This window comes from Lonchura striata, chromosome 1, assembly GCF_050655825.1.
Source record: "Lonchura striata isolate lonStrDom1 chromosome 1, ASM5065582v1, whole genome shotgun sequence".
In the NCBI taxonomy this organism is placed as follows: domain Eukaryota; kingdom Metazoa; phylum Chordata; class Aves; order Passeriformes; family Estrildidae; genus Lonchura; species Lonchura striata.
In genome coordinates this window covers 25,191,014-25,212,872 of record NC_140703.1, presented here as the reverse complement: position 1 = coordinate 25,212,872, position 21,859 = coordinate 25,191,014, and the positions used below count along the sequence as shown (strand labels likewise).

General features: G+C 42.3%; 1 protein-coding gene across 2 annotated transcripts in view; it reads left to right on the top strand.

The window, feature by feature from the left end:
• Positions 1-21,859, top strand: part of NME7 (NME/NM23 family member 7) — an 85,169-nt gene that overhangs the window by 62,380 nt on the left and 930 nt on the right. The window contains exons 12-13 of one of the 2 annotated variants that reach the window (XM_085571943.1): positions 7,568-7,676; positions 8,752-9,082. In XM_085571943.1, the coding sequence (XP_085428069.1) occupies positions 7,568-7,676; positions 8,752-8,939 (297 nt within the window). In that variant the 3' untranslated portion in view covers positions 8,940-9,082. Of the gene's footprint in view, positions 1-7,567; positions 7,677-8,751; positions 9,083-21,859 lie in introns of those variants that run through there. The other variant, XM_085571938.1, reaches the window with a different exon arrangement.

The following is a 21,859-nucleotide window of genomic DNA, read 5'->3' as shown; positions in this document are numbered from 1 at the left end:
CTGAGATTTGCAGCAGATGTGAATTTTATCTTTTAATCCATCTCCATTTTCTGTTGAAGTAGATGGTCCAAAATCAGTTCAGCTTGGGGAGTCTCAGTAGAATTTCAAAGCATTTTTTTCTGCTTTGCAAAATGAAAAGCTCTGATGCCTAGATTCCTTTGCAAATGTAGAATTTAATCTCGAAAAAATTCAGAGGAAAAGATGATTTGTAATTATTCTTGTTCTTACTAGGGAAAAATCAGCCAAAAGATCTGCAGGTGAGAAATAATGTCTTGCAATCTCATAGTGACTTTTACTGGAGGCTCTTCATGTCTTTTTCTAATCTGAATTAATAAAATCCCAAAATATCTTTGGAAGCTTAGTGTGTTTTTCTTCTTGTTTTACAGGGGAATTAATATGCCTGATATTCTGAGTGCCTTGGAAGGCACTGGAAAAGCATCAGTAGGACCATCTCACCTTTAAGATTTAAAGCATCTAATAATGAAATTTACAGTTATACTGCATGTTCTGATGCCTTGTGGGGTTAGTTGTTTTTCAGTTGTTAAGTGCTTTCTTTTTCCAGCTTGTCAAGTAACATAAATATCTCTTATAGCACCCAGATAATAGGATAAACTGGATATTTTATCTTTATTCTTATTTTGTGACCAGCTTGTGTTTGGTCTCAATTATCTTCAAGACTTCACCATCCAGTCTAATTGTATACCTACCTTAGGCATGTGGCTACCCAAGTTCAGCACACTGGCAATGCCAGGCAGGCACACAAACTTTCTGAGCAGGGCACTTAGCGTTAGAATCACTTAAACTCCAACCAGTAGAAATACTGTCTCAGGCTGGCAAAAGTGCCATGCATGCTGCCCACAGCAGAGAACCCACAGAGAGCTGGTGCAGAACCTTTGGGCTGCCTGGGAGGAGGAGTGGTAGGGAAGTGTGGGAATGAACAGAGAGAATCAAAGTGCCTGAGGGGATGGAGGGTGAGGAGGAGACAGTGTAACAACTTGTACAGACTTGTGAGCTTCCAGAAAACTGCCAACACTTGGAGTCTGGAATATAATTTTTGGTCCGTTAACAGAACTTTGAAAGACACAGGGCTTCAGACTGGTAGTGTAGAGGTTGGCTGACTTTAAAATAAACAGAAAAGTGGATAGATTTTTTTTTTTTACTCAGACAAGAGTAAGCTTATGTAATAAAATAAACTATGGTTTGAGAAGTTGCTGCTACGCTTGCCAAACTGTTTGATTTTGGATGGAGTTTTGCCTCACATGCACTTTTTATAGGCCTTGCAATTGAAAATTTGCTGTTGCCTGAATCAGATCAGTTAATTTGCTCAACAAACCTTTACAGGTACAGAACTATGTGCACACAGACTTGGCTCAGATAAAAGTATGAGAACCTTGTCAGACTGGACAATAAATGATCTATTCTGCCATCAGCCAGGAGAAGACAACCTGGAAGTTTAAGTCAATTGAAAAGCGCTAAAGGGGAGAGACAGGCTAAATATTATGAAGACTTTGAATGCAACTTTTCCAGGTTCTTGAGTTTGTCCTGTCATAAAAATTAAAAGGTGAGGGCAGTTTAGTGTGTGTGTTTAAAGGAGGTTGATTTGGCTTGATTTTTTTTTTTTTTTTTTTTTTTTTGGTGATATGTGGAAAGTATAAAGGCACTTTCAGGTTACACTCCCTTGAAGTCTGTGTATAGTGACTGACTTTGATATTGACTCTGTATTTGTACATGACATTGCTGCAACTCACATGGAACACAAAGAGAAAATGTGTCACTCAGCAAGTGACTTCTGTTCTGGATTGGTTTGTGAAATGTAAGCTGAAGGAAGCCTCTTGCATGCTTTTTAACGCTGACCTGGTTTTGTATTTAGAAGCTTTATTAAACACCTCTCTGCAGGCAGACCCCAGGTTTCAAGGCAAACCTCTCCCCCAGTTAAAGTTTTTACAGTGGCAACAGCACCATCATCTTACATAATTTTTCTCTGTAATAGAGACAGAAGGGTTAGTACTGCATTTATGGACCTTGAATTGCTGCAGAAGTAGAAAATTGTTATGTTCTGCAGGAGCTGATGTTGATTTCCAAGTGGCCTATGGCATAAAACTGAGCAATATAAACCAGGGCAGAGCTGAGATAAGAAATTGGGAAGCACACGTCACAAGTGGTTAGTTAGAGTTTGGAGGGAGTAAGAGCTGCAAAGAAAACATGTGAAGCAAGCCAAGGCAAGCTAGCCCTTTTGGTATCATGCACAAGGTCACGTGTGACCACAGATTTCACTTTGACACTTAAGTCTTTGGATGAGAATTTTTGTGAAGAACCTCTTGGACTGATCCGAGGTTGTTCTCATAGTAACCGTAGTGTTAAAGTGTTTGTAGCTTTGATCAGCATTGCAGGAGGTGCTGTGTAGTATCCTGTTTTGTATGACAAAGTCTATACTGCTTTTGTTGTGTTAATTCTTGCTGATGCTTTGTAGGAATGAGTCAATTGTCCAGCTCCCTACAGCAACCATCAGTGTTTGATATGATTGGTGCTAAAATGCCATGAAAATAAAAGTCATCTTGAGAGCTATGATGATGTAAAGAGAGAGAGGTGCTTATCCTTCCTTAGCTTCCATAATTGCTGTGCTGCAAATGTTGTTTTAGATAGTTTCTATGCTCTACAAAGGAAGCTCTGGTGCCTTGCTTGGATGAGGCAGTAGGCTTTCCAATGACTAAGGGTCAGCCAGACAAATTCCAAGGTGAATGGTGGAATTTACATTATTTGTTCCCAGTTAATGTGTGTTCTGTTCTCTTGACAACGGCATAGCTGGTCCTTATGAGGAGAAGGGTACTTGCTTGTTTGCCTGAGGCTGGCTCTGCCTTCTGGATTAGGTGGCAGCCTCAAGGGGAGAGAGAGACGATCTCATTCCTGACAGCAGCAGAGCATGGAGAACTGCAGAGGGAAAAAGCTTCATGAATGCGAGGTGGGGAAGGCAGAGGTGGTGAGACCAAGTCAATGCAAAGCCTTCAGAAAGGGATTAATGAGGAATGGCAAGAAGAGCAAAGAGCAGGCACCACAGCCAGAGTTAATCTAGAATAGGAAAACTTTTCCTGAGAGTGCAGAGGGTTCTGTGCAGTCTGCTGCAGCCCAAGAGATCCTCTGAATGGTGCTGATCTGAAAGCAAAACTAAAAGAAGGAACTTGCCTCGTGAGCACACTGTGGTTAAAGAGGGTTTGATCAAACTCTTATTTTTATTCTGCTTCATTCAAGAGGGCCAGTAAATTTTCAAGGTTACTTCATTCTAGTTCATGTTTAAGAATAACAAAATCTTAGACCGTAAAGGTTCCTTTATGTAGTTTTGATCCATTCAATGGCCTTTCTAGATAACCAATTAAATATTACGGACAGTGCTTGAAAAAAACTGGCCAAATTTTCTTGAAATTTTTAGCTCTGGCTAAATTTTCTTGAAATCTGCAGTTTTGGCTGGAATACATGTTACTATTCTACATAACTTCTATCCAGCCCATGAAAAAAACACAGCCTTTTGGAGGAAAAGTAGTTAATGAGCTTTTCTTATGAATATGTTTATGATTTTTTCTGTTTGTTTTGACATATTTCTGGCATTGGTGACATTTTTGCTTCCTTTCACTTGTGTAGAAATAGAAAAATTTTAGAAATGTGCTAAGTAGCAGGCAGTGTTGCACTGGACACAGTTACATGATAAAGAGAAACATGAAATATATGCATCTGTATTTCACATGGGATAAGGATCTTCAAAGGTCTATCTGCAGATTAAAGCCCAGTAGTAAGGTGTGATCAAATACCTGCTGAATGAGACCAGCAGCCATGGTTTGTTTTGCTATAGGCAATGACTTCTTGTGTGAGGTGCCAGTTTTGTGTCATCCCCGTTTGCACATGCACACGAAGCTCCAGCACACACACACTGGTCTCCTCTCATACATATGGTAGAGCTGTAGCTGCTCTTAACTCCTCCATCATACCACTCTCAACTCCTTTAAAAAAAATTCCGAAAACCATTGCACAAAACGCATACTCCAGAAAATAGACTCAGCCAAAAGCTTAGGAAAAATATTTAAAAGGGGAGGGTGGGGCATGGGGAAACCAACCCAAAGCCCACTGTTTGAATCTCCCTGTTGAGACAGATGAGGCTTTCTAAATAAATGATTGGTAAGCTTCATGTCATGGACCAGTAGAATATGTATTAATACTTGCTATGAGCAATAAGTTCCATAATGAATTCTCTTCTTCCCTGAAACATTCCCAAGATTTCCAGCCATACCTACACAAGGACACAATATGTGAGCTGTACAGCTCTTTGTATGCCCATCATCTACAGAGACCTTATTTCTTCATGATTCCTCAGTGGTGTAATAAGAAAGCAGTGGAATAGTAAAACTTTGGAATTGACAATTATTGTACTTTTTTTGGCTATTTAAATGTAAGCAGAGACAGTTTCATCCTGTGTGTTAACTAATGGAAAGGCTTAATTAGATTCTTATTAATCAGGTGCTAATAGTGTAAAGTGCTGAAGGACTTACATCTAAGCAGGTCTGACCCATTGCAATTCCAGGCAGAACAGAATGCATCCCTCTTTGTACAAGAGTTTCAGGAGGGTGCTAGAATGTGTAGCAACCTGCATTGAAAAAAGGAAGAACAGGAGATTGCAAGGTGCATCAGCAGGAGCTTTTGCCCACATGAATGAGAGAGTGAGTCCACAGGAAGAAACACGATGTCTTTTGTCATGAAGTTGTGAAGTAGAAATGACAGCTTAGGACAAATGATAAGTTAAGAGACCATAGCTGCTCTTAAAAAACAGGGAGAAAAGGAAAAAAAGAAAAATGGATTTGATGAAGAAGATGAGTCAAGGAAAATCTTGTGGAATTTTCATAAGAAGCAGCATTTCTGCACCTGTTGGAGGACAGAACAGTTTGAGCAAAAGTTTTTGATGTAAACAGAATATAAAATACCAAGCTTAGCTTTTTGGACTTGAGCTGTTCCTAAATTATTTCCAAAGGTTTCATAGCCATGATAATTTCTTCTAGTCTTCCCAAACTTTCATTAAAATGATTGAAAGCTCCAATGCTTTCAATCTTCCTGACAGCTAGTTGTTACTACAATGCACAGTAACTTGAAGGGAGGCTTGATTAAAGTGTCACATAGTTGTAGTTAACTGGCGTGTGAATTTTGTTTCTCCAGCAGACTTCCTTATCGCAAGCCATGTAGAATGAGGACCATGTAGAAGAGGGTTTTTTTCTCCTTGTGGCTTTTTTTTTTTAAGTGAAACTCTTGAACTTTCCTCTGAAGCAAAATTTGTTTGATGTTGAGTGTGTCCTTGACATTCGTATCAAAAAATCTTGTATAACCTGTGATGTACACACAGTAACAATGGGGTCCTGAAACTTCTCAGATCATGTTTTGGGTTATAGACACTCCAATCATTAAAGCCGTTTAATCGTTTTCTGGGTGGGTAACACACCATAATAATTGTTAATGTGATAGGAAACTATCTAGGACTTGCTGAGCTCAAGTCCAATTGTCTTAGTTTGGTAATAAGATGTAAACAATGGATGAAGCTAGAAAGTGGAGAAAGGTTGTTGCTTGTCAGATAATGGTCTTGACAGGTCTTTTGGAACTAGCTTAAAACATTTACTGCCATCCCAGAAGAGACTGTGCATCATGGACTGGTTTTCATTTGTAGCTGTGCAAGGTTTTCCAGGTCAGCTAAGAGCTCCTGATGAAGTCAATTTGAACCCATTTGACACTGAAAGTTAAGAAATGCTTGGACAATCCAATTTGATGACTCAGCTGTGGGAACAGTAACCTCCAGCTGAGATGCTGAAACAAACACCGGGGAGTGGCACAGTGACACTGGCCACTTCCAAAGTGATTGCATCCTAATGTACCCATGCCTATTCAGAAAGGGGCTGATGAAAGCTTTGTTGGCAAGGAAAGAATACTTTTTTTTGTTCAGTAGCTGTAGTGTGAGCTTGTTCTCCACCTGTCCCCTCACAGGCACTTGTGGGAGAACATCCAAAAGGTTTTAAGGAGAGAAAAACAGTTTAATTTCACTGTGCATGAGATAGATCTTGGAGAAGAGCCTCCAGGGTGTTGGGAAGAGAGGCCAAGTGCGTGGGTGGCATAGGAAAGGGGTTGAAAGACAACAGGGCAAGGTGACAGTGCACAGAAGTACAGCAGGACTTCATTGTGGCTTGGAAGAAAGAATATGATGGAAGGGAGAGCCAATGAAGGCAGTCCTCCAGGGTATGAAGAGAAATACCACAGTAAAGATGTAGGAGAGGAATGTTATCTCAGGACCTGAGTATCTGCTGTAAGAGGTATTTGTCATTGTAGATGAAGAGTATTGAAATGTTAATTTCAAAGAACAAAGAAAGATGTAGAGTTTGGTCTGATCCTTAGAGGGGATCAGGTGTTGTCACTACTAACAGTGTCAAAGGAGAAGACGTGATGTTCAGTAGCTGGACTTTAAAAATGTCAGGGGCTTAAGCATGTAGCTCCGTGTTAAGAGAAGCGATCTGCAAAGCAGCACATTTGTGTCTGCTCACAGACAGCACATCCTGTGCTTGGGAGCTGCAAAGGTCTTAACATGAGCTAACTGTGTTAATACAAGTATCAGTAAGGTGTTCTGCAATGTGAAGGGTCCTGTATGCCACCCAACATGGCTTGATTGGCCCAGTTTCAAGCAGGTATTCATAGTCATGGTTATGTTTTTTCAGCAGCTGTCTAGGTGTGTAGTACAGGTTGGAATTTTTCTCTTCATAGAATCATAAAACGGTTTGGGTTAAAAAGGATCTTCAGGATTGAGCAGTTCTAAACCCTCCTGCCATAGCCAGGGACACCTTCCACTAGACCAGGTTGCTCAGAGCCCCATCTAACCTGTCCTTGACCAGCTCTGAGGATGGGGGCATCCACAACTTCTGTGTGCAAGCTGTCTCAGTGTCTAATCACTCTCAAAGTGAAGAATTTCTTTGTAGTGTTTTTCTAAACCTGCTCTCTTTCAGTTTAAAGCCATTCATCCTTGCCCTATCACTGCCTGTCCTAGTAAGGTCACTCACCAGATCTGTTGTAGCCCCCTTTAGATACCAGAAGGCTGCTCTAAGGTTCTTCTGGAGACTTCCCAGCTTGAACAACCCCAGCTTTCTCAGCTTGTCATCACAGGAGAGATGCTTCATTCATGGCCCTCCTCTGGACTAGCTCCAACAGGTCCACGCTCTTCCTTTGTTGGGGGGCTCCAGAGCTGGATGCAGAATGCTAAGTTGGGTCTCACCAGAGTGGAGCAGGGGGAGAGAATCTGCTCCCTTGCTCTGCTGGCCATGCTGCTTTGATGCTACCCAGGATACAATTGGCATGTTGCTGGGTCATGTCAACCTTCTCGTCCACCAACTCCCCCAAGTCCTTGTCCTGAGGGCTGCTTTCAATCTGTATTTTCTTTTATAGTGTACTACACATATTTGAATAGCATAATGTTTTACTTTATAAGGTTCTCTTGCATCCGTGATACAAATGAACAGTGTGGTTCACAAAGGTCTTCTGGTTTGCTTGTGTTCAATAGGCATTGGCGTGTCAACTCCGACCTGGAACTCTGCGTGCTGTCTTTGGGAAGGACAAGATTCAGAATGCTGTTCACTGCACAGACCTGCCTGAAGATGGACTTTTAGAGGTAAGTCTTGCTAGGCAAACATGTTCTCATATATCTCAGGAAGCTGTCAAGTGAAATGCTTCTCTTGCCAGTAAGTGCTTTCTATGTGGAGTAGCTGTGTAGTAGACCAGACTAGACACAAAAAGAGGGAGTTTATTAAGGGTGTTTGACTCAGTTAATTCTTATACTGTAAAAAAATTTGATCCATGCAGTTATCGTGAATGAATGTAGTACAATGAAATATTCAATGGAATGAAACACAAGAGAATTCTCTTTGTCTGAATGTGTCCTTGGGTCTGAACATCAGTACCTGACAGTGCTTCTGCAGAGACACTTTCTTAGCCCTTTCTTGGATCACCACCCTGACTGCTGTATTAAATTGTTTCTACAGTGAACTTGTGCGGAGCTTGGAATATTACAGGCACTAGGGATTCAAATCCTCCAGATAGGGCCCATGTTTATTTACAGACAATCATACTTACACACATCAGTTAATATTTCCTGTGTTTTATATAAACTTAGTAATTATTATCTGCTTTTGGTGTTATATGCCAAAATTTGAAGTCCAATTAAATGAGAAAATGTTAAATTACGGGAATTTGTAAAGACAGAAGTACTCACTATGAAAACCAGTACAAGCTCATTCACTTAATTCTGTGCCTCAAAACTAAGGTCCATAGCAGGGGGTTGAAGTGGTGTGTAATCTTGGATGGATCTGTGTGTCAATGGAGATGCTTTTCCAGTGCATATGCAGCTTGATTCTTTGCTGTCTATATGTATTTGTGAGTGCTTTGCTGTCAGGTATAGCAGAATCACTGAACATAACTTAAAATTAAAGTGCTGTCCTACTTAGATAATTTTACATTACCAAAAGGGTGGTTTCCTAGGGGAGTGAGGAAGAGCTAACTTCATCACCATCTTCCTCCATGAAATAACCTGTGGGTTAAAGTGCTTTTGCTAGGAAATCCCATCTAGTTTATGACACAGACTAGTGAAATTCAACCTGAACATGGCAACCAATATAAACAAAGTTGCAGCTTTTTTGACAATTTTCTAAATGTCATTAAAAATTGACAACTTATAGTTTTTCCTTTACTGTTTATGCAAGCAAACAGGCCTGAAGTTCCTCATCCATGGCTTTCCAGTGGCAGCAGAACAAAAGGCACAGCCTGTAAGGGAAAAATTAAACAGGCCAACACTCAAAGAATATTATAATACTCCATTAGAATTTTCCACAGTCTGTTGCCTTTATGTTTGTGCAAAGCAGATTTTGCTTGTTGTTTAAATTGAGTTTAGAGCTACTGTAAGTGAGGCAAGAATTGCTTCTTGAAAACAAAAACTGAGGCTGGCATTCTTTCTCAAGGATCTCCATTATGTTTGTTTGCCTTTTGAATCCTGCAGCTCAGTCATGACTGAAGTTGTTGATCTGGTATTACTCTGACTACACACCTTGCAGTTCTTGGTGCAGTCTGATCATTTTAACAGTAGCTTATTGATTGTATTTTTTTGGGAAAGGGATCTAAGATATTTTTTTACCGTAGGCATAATGTGCGCAGCATATGGTTGTTCATCAGTCTGTAGTTTCTTCTGTAAAAGTCCAGGTTAAGCCAGCAGTTGTAAAGGATATCACTCAATGTTGTTTAGTGTGTAAATAAAGCAGTGAATGTTTGAATTGAGCACAGTGGGTTTGTACAGAGAAAGCCTTGGCTATACTTGTTGTTTGGTGTGTGGAGTATTTACACTGCTAATGCTAAAGCAGCTTAATTGGTGTCCCTGCCACAGTCCTGACTCCTGCTGTGGCTGTGTGTCCTGTGTGCAAGGGATCCTGCAAACATGGAGGAACTGCTGCTGTTGGCACTGTGTATAGGAAGCTGAATAGGTTGGTTTGTGTGTTAATTGGTTTTATGACTTCTGAACTTCCAGAACCAAATGGAGATTGAAAGGGGAGATCCTTCGTTGACCAAGTATTCTGTGGTGGACCTTAAAATGCACAGTATTTATGGAAGCACAACAGAAGCATGTTCCCTTATAGAAGGGAACACACTAGAGACTCCCTGAGAACTTTGGTACCTTTTGTGCCAGACACTCTTTATCTTAAGATTTCTCACAGTTTTCATCACCCCTTTTCAGACCTAGCTGAAATTTGAAGAATTTGCAATGGCAACTGCTGTCTCATTGTCTACAGATGGAGACTTCTTAGAAGAGATGAGCTAGATAATTGAGGATTAGATAAAATGCTTCTGGAAGTTAATAGCCAAACTCTACGTGGCTTTGGTGTTTTGAGCTTAGTTGACTGTCACTAGGAAGGGCAAGGTTGTGACCTTTCTCTGAAGAATCACGACTAAGGAGTACTTGGTGAAAAGAAACAGAACAACACTGTCTTGGAAACAAGGACTAATTAATTAAATAAGGGTCAGCTTGTGCACCTGGTTTAGAACACTATACTTAAATAATGTAGTACAGCAGTTTTTCTGTGTTTTTTCTCTTAGATCTCTTTTCCATGGATGTGAAAAAAGGAAAGTTCACTTTTAAACTTAAAACCCCCTCAAACAAACAAACCAACCCCAAAAGCAAACACGAGCACTTGCTCCCACCAGTATGACCTTTAACTCCTGTCTTTGTTCTACAAACTACTTCACATTTTAGTCAGTGACTAAAGATTATTAGAATTAATGAATAACTCACTTTGGCTCAGGAAAGGAGGGGAGATGCAGTTGAGCCTTAAACGTGACTGGTCACAGGAGTAAAATCAGTGTATTTTCATTTGCAGAGCTGTAAGTGCTCTTTTTTATTCCTAGTTTAGTGATACAGGAATGTATCTTAGATGAGTTGTTTGACTTACTAGGTCAGGCACTTACTTATTCACTTCATAGACTTGTATGTCCTCTTATCAGTACAAAATGTATTTTTACAAGTGACAATGGGTAGACACAAATAGCTCAGAACAGTCTGTTTTCTCAGCCTTGTCATCAGTTTCCCATTTTAATGAGAAGAAGAAAGAAAGGAGGAAGATTAGAGAAGGGAGACTGATAGCAATGGAGTATTTGTGAGATGATGCATTTCATGATTGAAGGTTCAATCTGCAGCTGATGTTGTGCATGACATTAATTCAAAGCAGGCGGTTGCATTTGTTTCCCACATCCAAAGTAATGTGGGAAAGTAGGTACAAAGCTCTACCTCTCATCAAGGTTTTTTTCTGTTTTGTATAAAGCAGGTACTATTTGGATAGAGCAATTACAGTACTCACCTGTTTTCATGTTCCTTTGAGTCAGGCAGAGCCAGGACTGGAACATGCAGATTTTATATGCCAAGGAACTGCTGTTTCACAGACTAGAGATGTATCATCTGTGTGTGGTAAAAGATGATTCAGTTCCTCAATTCACCATCTTTGACCTGAAGAACATTTCTGATAAATATCTTGATGAAATATACCATTGGACATGATGAATCATCATTCTCTAGACAAAAGAAGTTTCCTTAAAATTTATCATTCCTGGAATAGTTCTTAATCAAAGTAGTGATAAAAGTATTGTGGCTACCAGACTTCACAGTTTGTGTCCCTCTTTAAAGAAGTGAAGGCAGATTAAAAATCAGTCATAAAGGCCTTATTCACATCACTGAAACTACACTGAGTAACACTTCTCACAGGAGGTGGTGCTGTACACACACCTCAGTTCCCTAGGTCTTAAGTGGCTTAGTACCTTTCAGATTATGCAGGAAACCACATAATTAAAAAACTGGTGGCCCAGAACTGCAGTTATAACAAAACCAGAATTTCTGAGCTTTGGCATGCTCTGCCAATATTATTGGCACGCTCTGCCAAACTTATTGCTCATACTGTGCAGTTCAAGGTTTTTGGTTTTGATTTTTTTGTGTGTGTTCCTTGAGCAGTTCCGTAAGGGCATTGCAGTGCAGAAAATCACTCTGGGGATGATAGAACACACACATCTGGGGTAACCTGAAAGGTCTCTCCATTGCAGTGCAGCCTGCTGAGCCACCCAGGCTGGCTTTGTGTGCCTGTGCCATGGTGTTGGGGCAATCAGTCTCATGGGGTTTCTCTGCATAATTACCAAGTCCTTAATAGTTATACCTGTGTTTGTGTGTGTGTGCTTAGACACAGAGGGAGAGGATGCTGCCCTCAACGAGACATGCATGAAAAAGGATTTGCTGTGGGATGGACAGAACCTGAGTTCTGGGTGAAGCAGCGTTCTCCCTGTTGCTGAGGGTGACACTGTTTTTAGGTGACTAGTCTTGGACAATATCATGACGATTGCTGCGGGTGTGTGCTTACCTGTGCCTTTGTGTGCCTGCCAGGCTACTGGTGGAACTGTATGGGAGGATGATCTCTCAAGCCACTTTTCACGGGAGTGGGAAATGTGCCAACTGCCTTCCCAGTCTTGTGTCCCTACGGGCGCTCTCAGCTGGCACCACATGTGCCACTGCATGGCCTCCGAGTGCGTCAGGCTCTTCCTTGGGCACCAGCCCCGTGTCAGCTTTCAGTGTCACGGGCAGCTCTCCAGACAGGCGGGAGCGAGGACCTCCTGAGTATCGTTTGCTGGCCTTTTCCCTTGCCTCAGAGCTATTTGTGGCACTCACAGACATGAAAATAACCTATCAAAGGGGGATGACTTTGCTGTTATCAAAGAATGGGTTTCATCTGTCTCCTGAGAGAGCTGTCATGATGGTTGGTTTTTTCCCTGTCACTTCTTTGAATTTCAGCTGTGTGATGGTGTTCAAGTGTAGGGCTGGGACTGGCTGACTGTACAGCAAACTGCTGGAGGCTCTTTGTTCCTTTGTTCAGCCTTGCACCAGTGAGACTGGCTTACTGATCCTAGGTCATTAAAGCAAACGAGTAATATCACCTAGGGATAGATCAGCTGTGGTGATGTGCTGGACAGACTCCCACAGCTCTGGCACTGGAAGTTCAGCCGGCTGAATCCAGCCTTGGGGAGGTGGGCGGTGATGTTGTGCAGTGAGCGGTGATGGGATGCTCCAGTTCAGCAGAAGTGTTTTATCCAGGCTGGTGCTGTGGACAATGAAAACCATGATACTTTTCCTTAGACTTGGTATAAACTGAATGCTGTCCTGAGTGTTAAGAGCTGTGCTACTCGTAAGCTTTTAGTGCAGCATGTATTCCACCTGCTAGAGGCCAGCTGTCCTTGGTCTGGCATTCCAGATTGTGCCAGGAGCAGCATGTCTTGTTTTTCCTTTCCCTTTCCATTACTTCAGGGAGGCTGAGGGCAGGGTGGCATTTTAGCAAGCTGTTCAGGGTGGACAGGGGAGCAGTTGCTTTGGAGAAGGGAGCACAAGACATGCTCCCATAACCACTTCCTGTTATTACTGAAGCACATTCTGCTGGCTGCCACCTTGCCCTTACCTGTGTGCTGCCTCCTTGGCTGCCCACTGCCATTGTCTGGACATGCGGTTGTGCTGCAAGGTGCTCACTATCATCCACCCTGGAAATGCTTCTGTTCCAGTAATGGGTTGATCCGTGGGCTGAGGTTAAAGTGCAACAGTTTAGGATGGAAGACATCAGAAGGATGTAGCTGTGTTAAACTAGTCCTTTTTGGTGCATCGAGGTATAGTCCAAGCAATTTAATAAAGCATGTCAATGAGTAACCCTCAGAGGCGTCGATGTGCTTAGTGTGGAATTTGTGTGTGTCACACTTGGAACAAAGGTCTCCTGCATTGTTTGTTACCCATTAACTTGTCTGGTATTATGCAAGCTGCCTCTACCAGCCGAGAACTAACTCTCCCCATTCACAGAGCAGCCCAGCTTGTAAAACATTACACAGCAGAAGTGCATAGCATGGCAATGAACCTTTCACTGAGGGCATTTCAGCTGTCCGCATTTCCCTCAGGAGTCTTTAAAATATTTTAATAAAGAAGCCATTGTTTCATTCAGTCATACAGCAATTTTGGAATGAAGTCTTTTATTAGGGGCCCACACTGAGCTGCATAATCCAGGGTAAAATGCTTTTCACCGTGTCCAGTGAAAAGTAATAAAAATTGAGTGGTTTGAGTGAAGTTGGCATTAGCATTTTTTTCTCCCAAGTTTTCATCCAAGCAGTACCTATTTTTGTCTGTCATTTGGAAATTTCAGTCTCTTCTGGTACAAGATGATTTCTAGGGAGGTCTGTCAGATAATGGTTGTTATTATTCAAGTGCTTCTCCATTTAAACTTTCTGAGACTTTTTATCTAACAGCTGTGGGAACAAGTTGGAAAGAATCTGGAGTGTAGGAAAACTTAATCTTACTTGTTGGTGGTTTTGCATATCAGAACATGTTAGTCAGCACTGGAATGCTCTCTCACGTTTCCTGGTGCTGTATATATACTTGTACAGAGAATTAAGTAATCCTTTTGCCTAGGTCTATCTGAAGGAAATCAAGAATTAAAATAGCAGTAATAGATGAATGGATATTGGAGATGTTGGTGATTTCTCTTTTAAAGATTATTGTATTATTAGGTCACGTGCAGCCCCATTTTGAGCATAGGTTGTATAATTATTATACTTGTGGGCTAGACAGGCAAACTAAACCTTGTTTAAACAGAGTTGTGAAATAGTTCACCTCTTGTGCTTCCACTCCTGGGTAAAATCCGAGGTCCAGTTACCCCTTGTTCTGACAAGTCTGGGGTTTATAAGTGCCAGAAAGAAGAAGTTAATGAGTATGAACCAAGCAGCTGCCAAAGCTCTTTTAAGTTTCACCTGATCCTGAAGGTAACCTTCAGGGCTTGGCTTTTCACACATGTTTGTATTGCGCTGAGCAAAGTAATTTTGTGGAGGGGAGGTCAAGGTGGAGGGAAGGCGTGACACTTCTTGATAACTCATCTGAGGCCCAGTTTGTGTCTTTGAGGCTGCTGCCTTCTTTCTTTCCCTCACCATGTTCTCATTTTTTAACCAAAAAGCCCAGATCTTTTTTCCATTTCTCCTTTTCCTCGAGCTGAAGCAGAGCAACAGTTGGGCTGCAACTCAGCTGCACCATGGGCAAACTACAGCAAAGAAGACAAAAAAGCCCAGAGGAACAGCTTCTACAGCAAGAGCAGCAAGGGCATGCTGGGCATGCTGTAGTTGTACAGCTACGTAGAAGCTCAGAATATCCTTAATTTCTGGAGCAAGGGGCCCTGCGCCTTATTTGAGGGGTAAGAAAAACACTGTTGTCCTATAACACACATGCTCTGAGATGCCCATAAATTTTTATGTGGTTTCCTGTTATTGACCTCAGCCAGTTGCACCTCCCACCTCTCTCTTAGAGGTCAAAGAGAGACAAATTATTATCTCTGCTGGTGCTTCCTGTGTTGAGTTTACCCCTTCCCTTCTCACTGCAGCTTCCTTCACTGACTACCATCAACCAACAGTAATTAAGAGGAGAATTTAAATCAGCTATTTTCATACATGTGTTGAAATGTATGTGGAACATGGGAGGAAAAGCCCAAAGCCAAACATGTTTTTATGGACAGAAAACTTTGAATAAGGTTTCCTGTCTGTCATAGATGCTAATACCATGGGATGTATTGAGTTTAGAGTTTGTCAAGCTCTAGAAACTACTTATTCTTTTGTAATTAATAATAGCTAATGATTCAAAGCATAGTCTCATGCCACTACTGGTTTTGTGCTGTCATAGTGCTGGGCTTAGACGCTGTGTTGATCCTGTGCTGGCAGCTGTGCAAACACAAAACAGGATGGCAGGGGAAGGATGTTGGCTGTAGTCTAGGGCTCCTTGAAGTCACCCAGCATCTTCTGGTTTCGGTAACAGCTGCATTCTTCCTCTTCGTCTTTAAGCCCGAAGTGCGCTGGCACACAGGCAGGAATGATGGTATCCATGGCTGTTTCTGAGATACACTGACAAATGTTAGCAAGTCTCTGGGCAAGAGGCAATTCTCTCTGGAGTATTCAGAGTTGCTAAGTGGGCAAGTTTCCTTCTACACTGGTGCCAGTTACTGCTGTTCTGATGGGGAGAGATGGTGTGCCAAGACTATCCAGCCACAAACCAGGAACTGTGGGCTTCCTCAGGTAGCTGCCTTAGTCCAGCCATTAACAGTAACTTGATCTCTGAGGTGTCGTGCCATGGCAGTACATGGTTCAGCACTCAACAGCAGTGTTGAAATCACTGAAAGCTGATGAGAATTGAAACAAACTCTTGGCCTTTTAATAGTGACCCATTCCATAGGGAAATGGAGCTTTCTAGATTGTGACATCTCTCAGAAGGTACTTTGAGCACTGTGCTTGGGGAATTGATGCCATTAGTTTGATGGCATGTTTCCTGTCAGCACACTGAGCCACAGTCAGAGTAGGGGCTTGTGGTGGTGCATTCAAGGCCTCTGCTGGTGGTGCCTTCCATTGGTAGTTTCTTTCAGGATATTTTGTTGCTGTCTCATCTTCATAATTTTAAAAATCTTGCCATGTGTAGCCTGTTGGGTCTTCTGCACAAATAATAATCTGCTGAACATCATGGTTGCTCAGAAAGGGCTTTAAATGCTGGGTGCCTACTACTTTTTTTGCCTGTTTGCTGCTTCCATCTTCACTTGAATCTATGATGTGGTTGGAAAACTTGTTCTTGTCTCTGTGTGATCACTTCCTCTTGTCTTGGCCATAACCTGGTAGCTTGTGAGGACCATGACTGTCAGTGCTCTGTGAGCAGGCTGGAGAGACTTTGCTCAGCACTGGCAATGCCTGTGGCTTGTACAGACACATCCAAACCTGCCTTTATTTAGATACTGCAGGTATCTACGAGCAGCAGGGCCCTTTCCAGTGTTTTTATCCAGTGCTTGGGATGTGTTTGCAGCTTGCGCTGACACCTGTGGTGCATTTATGGTGTCTTGTCTCACCTCAGCTTGCTGCTTCAAGGGCATCCTGCAAGACCTCCACAGCAATTCCTGACTGTGAGGCAGGCAAGCAAGTGTCCCTCAAGATAAGTAGGAAGCGCAGAGGCATTGATCCTGATCACTCAGGGAGCTGCTTGGGATCCTCAGGAAAGCAGTACTTACTGTCATGTTGGAGATTGTCACATCTGATGGGAGATAGGATCTTACACTTTATTTCATTCCAGTGGCTCTACCAAGCCATTGATGTGTTCTGATGGTGACCAAAGATGTTACTAAATAAGAAGTAGAACTGCAGATGAGAGAGTTCTGAACTAGTATGTTCAGCTCCAGCTACAGAGCAATTGGCTTATGATGGGGACTGAGAAGATTCAATGAACCTGTACCTTCTTGTTAAATCTGTAAGTATCTGTGCTTCAGAATTAAGTTATTTGATTCAGCACAGTAGTTACACATGATACAAAAACAACATCTTGTTGTTTTAAAGTAGTTTCAGAGTTCACTTATTTTTCTTAGAGTAAATAGCATCAAACTCACTTTATTGGTATTTATGATTGTGGTATAATGAACTACTGTCTTGTCCTCTCATTTCCATCCTGTTTGGAACTCACATTTTTCTAATATTTTCTCTTGTTGTTACAATTTCCAAATAGCTTCCCTTGCCCTTCTCTTCCACTGTGTTTTCAGAGTTGAACATAACTATACACAGTTTTTGAGGTGACAGTGTTAACAGCACACAATATAGTGTAGTGTTTATGTAATAAAACCTCTAGTGTTTATGTAATAAAACCTTCCATTGCAAGGTTGGTTTTTTTGGTGCATTGCAAGGGGTTTTTATCCCAGCTCTATTTGAGAAATTAATGTGGATAGTTGGAGTACATGTGTACAAATTCTTCTGTCTTGGGCAGCCCAACTGGCTTTATTTCTTACATTGTGTGATGTCTGGGAGAGCGGCAGGACTGATTAATGTGCCCTTTTTTTTTTTGAACAAACTAAACCCTCTTCAGATTTGTGTGGGAAAATAACTTTTTCTTTTCAAAACACGTACAATAGTAAGTAGACTATCTTCTTTGACAACAAGTCTTCTTTCTGGAGTGCTTGTGGCTGAAAGGATGGTATGAATCCATGGGGGTTTCTGTGTGTTAATCTAATGATTTAGTCATATGAATCAGCTGAGTGAACCTCATGCAACTTAAGTGTGGTTCAGGTATTAGGTGTTAGCAAGTGTGCTTGTTACATGTTACTTCCTGAGCATTATTGCTGTTTTTCCCTGAATGGGAGCTAGAGTATAGCTGTATGCTGCAAAGCAGGTAGATGGTTCCCGGGGTCTACAAGGGGACTACTGATGTTAAATTAGCAAGTGTGCTTGCTAACAGCATTGGTGAGTTTGTGCAGATGTACATACCAATGTTAACGAGCAAAAAAAGCTTTTTGTTTCCTACTTGTGACCTCAAAGTGAGATAACATATATAAATTTATCAGACTTAAATGTTTAGAGAGAGTGTACTGTATGCTGAAACTTTAGGTCAGCAAAGGCTCTGGATCATGTGCCTGGATGCCTACACTGACCAGGGAGATGGAGTGTCGTGGTGGTTTTGGGGAGAGGGTGTTGGTGAGTGTCTGTCTAGCTGCATGTAAGGCACCAAGATTCCTGACAGGCTCTAAATGGATACAGGGATGGGAAAGGCTTCCATCTCCCAGCTGCCAGTTTTGGTTCTGCAGAGATGAGGAAGGACTGAAAATTACTATCACCTGTCTGGTGATGGATGAGAAGTGAATCTTTGAATTCAGCCCTTTTCTTGATAGTGTGTCATCCTGCCAGCCTTCTGGCTTCTGCCATGAAGGAGGCTAACAGGGTCTCTCACCAAAAATTGCCAGCCCAGGGGAACAAGGGGAATGAGAGTTGAGGTACCATTTCAGTGCCAGAGTTTCTTTGAGGCTGCAGTTCTACCTGCATAGAGTGCTGCTGCAGCCCAAGGTGTGCCTGGGTCTGGCCTGTAGACAAAAGCTCTGACTCCAAAGCTGCTCAGCAGGCACCTCTCATCAGCACTGCTGTTTGCATTGTTTTCTGGACAGAAAGGCAGTTAAATTGTAAGTGCCTGTAATTCTTAACACTTGGAATCTTCAGCACACTTTGTGCCTGTGCAGAGCCCTGTGTTAATACCAAGATCTTTTGCTCTCCCTTGGGAAAACTGGCTGTCTCACTTAATTTTCTTCCCCCTTTATAATTTTGCCTGGCCTTTCTGTGTGCTTAGGGCACACATTGTTCAGATGATACTTGCTCAGCCTGGGCATTTGACTGGATTTTGTTATTGCCTGCTGTATTAGCTCCTGAAACTTTGTGGTAATGCATGGAAGTGCTCAGAGAGAGCAGCCAACTTCATTACCATGAGTTTTGCTGGGAGTGAGTGTGACTGAAGCAAAACTTCAGCTCTCAGCTCCTCCTCAGTGAAGCAGTTTATGAGGCCAGAGATGGAGGGTCACAGTTATTCACCCTTTGTTACTTCCTGAGCATTATTGCTATTTGTCCCTGAACAGGAGCTAGAGAGGGCATAGCTGCATGCTGCAAAGCAGGTAGGTGGTTCCTGGGGTCTGCAAGGGGAGTACTGATGTTAAATTACATCCTATATCATCCCTGGGAAACAGTGAGCACACCTGAACATTGGCATCATTGGCAAGGCATCTGTGAAATGTGTTGGTTGGTTTCAGATCAGCTCCTGGTATGGATCTGTCCTCTGTCACCCTTGGATCCCATAGACATCAGAGGTGTGCTTGGCTCAGAGAGGCTGACCTTGCCCTTGGTCAAATGTGAGGTTTATTAAGATGTTTTGTACTGGCAAAGCTTCCCTTTCTGTGGTCTGGACTATGCTCAGACCTTGGGAAAGAGAGGAACTGTATTTCCTAAAACACAGGGTATTTTGGAGTATCTAACCCTCATCTGGATGCTTGATGCAAGTAGTAAACAACCCCTGGATCCCCTTGGAAAAGGACCTGGTGCTTTTAGAATGGAAGTTCTTCCAAGTGTCTCCAGCTGGGGCCTCATAAGAGGGGGCACCCTAAATCTCTTGGTAGTGCTGAAATCTTGGTTCTTCTGAAGTCTTAATTCTTCTCATAACACCATACATGTGGTCATAGGATGAGTAACTAAGTTCTGGTGGTTCTTGTCCAGCACTGCTCCCAAGGGTTCTTAGAGAGTAGGATCCTTTCTGCATACCACAGATATACCAGCTCTTAACTGGTTTTACTGGGAGCTGGGTGGCAGCTGACCCATATAAAGATAATTATACTTAAAGAGAACATACAGGCACCTGGTTTTGCACAGTATATGAAGTGTAATGTTGCTTGTTCTGTCTGAGCCTTGCTAGTAAAGTCTGTGTGGGTCTTGAACAATGCAATGAAAGCTAACTGAGGAGGAAGAGGTTTTGCACAGGTTTTAAGTAAACTGAGGTTCTGCAGCCCAGCCTGGGAAACTTGGTGACTAAAATAGCACAAATCCTTTTGTTGCTAGTGTCAAGTGAGCAGGCATTGGGCGAGGCCAGCGTTCACCAGCTGTCAGTGTGTGCTGCAGTGGGCGGGATCATTACTTAAATCCCAGGGGCAGCCACCGGGCTCCAGCTGAGGCAGCCCAGGCAGGGGTGGGAGTTGACTCAGCTCTATTAACCCTTGTTCCATGGCAGGGAAACGGGCCTGTGGTGGCAGCAGTTTTATCAGCACCCCGGGCTGAGGCTGGACACAGAGTTATTACCTAGGAAGAAGCAAATTCCACTGCATTTGGCCTTTTTCTTTGCTCTTGGCACAGCTCCCCACCCACTCTGAGGGTTGTCCCTGGCCCGTGCTGGGCACCTGCCCTTGGCCAAGCTGGGAACAGAAGTCCAGAAGTGCCAGTGCTCAGAGCTATAAAATCGATAGTTGGTGTGTGCTAGTGCAAGTGTTTGTGCAGACACAGCCTTAAAGGTGTGTGTTGTTAAATATGTGTGTCTCTGCTTTTTATTTTACTAGTGCTTTTGTGTGTCTCTCTTCTAAATGCAGATGTCCCATATAACAAGAAGGGAGATAAAATTCACTTTAATGGCTACAATTATACTTAACTATGCTGAGTCAATCTGGCAGAAAGAACAGCATGTTCAGACTGGCAATTTATAATGTAATGTCCTATTAAGCAGTAAGGAAAGCAATGCCTTCTTGAGAGAGTGGATAGAGCACAGATTAAAAGAGTGAATCTTTAAGGCAAAGCACCGTTTAATTTGGGTTGGTGAGATGTCACACCTGCAGTCTCTCTGCCCCCAGGGTTGTGTCAGTGCCATTTGTGAAAGGTCGTTTTGATATCAAGGCTGTTGTGTATCCAGAGCACCTGTGCCACTGGGCAAGTGAGGTGCCCAGCCGAGAGTCTACACCTGCTTGGGGTGGGGTGGGGTGAGGTTTCCTTGGACTTTGGTTTTGGAATTTTTTTTAACCATCCTGCAGTCTTCTAGTGCTATATTGCTTGTAGGTCTGAAAAACTACAGCAGCATTTCTTATGGGGGAAGGGGACATGTCTGACCAGATGCATTGAGGAGCGTGCTCCTTTATGGGGTGTGGGGGTGTGGTCCTTTGGTAGCAGAGTTGTCCTGAAGCCTGGGATCAGGTGGGACTTTTCAGTGGGTGGCTGCAGGGCATGTGGCTAGGATAGCTACTGCCCTTCCTGCCTGGTTAATTAGTGATCTGAGCAGCCATTCTGTTTTCACTGGTGTGGGACGAGAAAGTGATTGGGGCGGGGATGTTGGGTAAAAGTTTGTTTTTGCCTAATTTCACATGCAGTTCCTAAAAGTATGCTACACAAGCCCTTTTGGACATTTGCTCACTGAAGCGAACCACAAGCACCTTTAAGTTTTCCACAGTGGTTTTCCCAACTCCTGGAATAAGCCAGACTCTTTATTAATAGCTCATACTTAGACTTTGCATTCATATAGAGAATTAAAAGACAGTAAATACCTAACAATGACTTGGGTCTTATAAAATTGGATTTTTTTTTTGTTTGTTGGTTCATTTGGGTTTGGTTTTTGTTTTTTTTTTTTTTTTTTTTTTTTGTTTTGTTTTTGGTTTTTTTTTTTTTTTTTTTGTTGTTTTGATTTTTTTTAATTGTCACAGACTGTTCACTTAGGAACAGAATTGTAGGGGCAGTTGATCCTACCAAACCTTGAACCATACAACAACATCCCCACCTAAAATGGTAGCAGTTGGAACCCATCAATTGCTGGGAGCCAAAATGGCTCAGCTTTCCTGCAGTTCTTTTTGCAGGTGAAGTTTCCGTACTAAGGGAGTATTTTAGGGCTCTCATCACAGCTTTTTAAAACCTTGCTCTAAACATACAGCAGCAAAAGAAAGAGTGGAAGGTGTGATTTCTG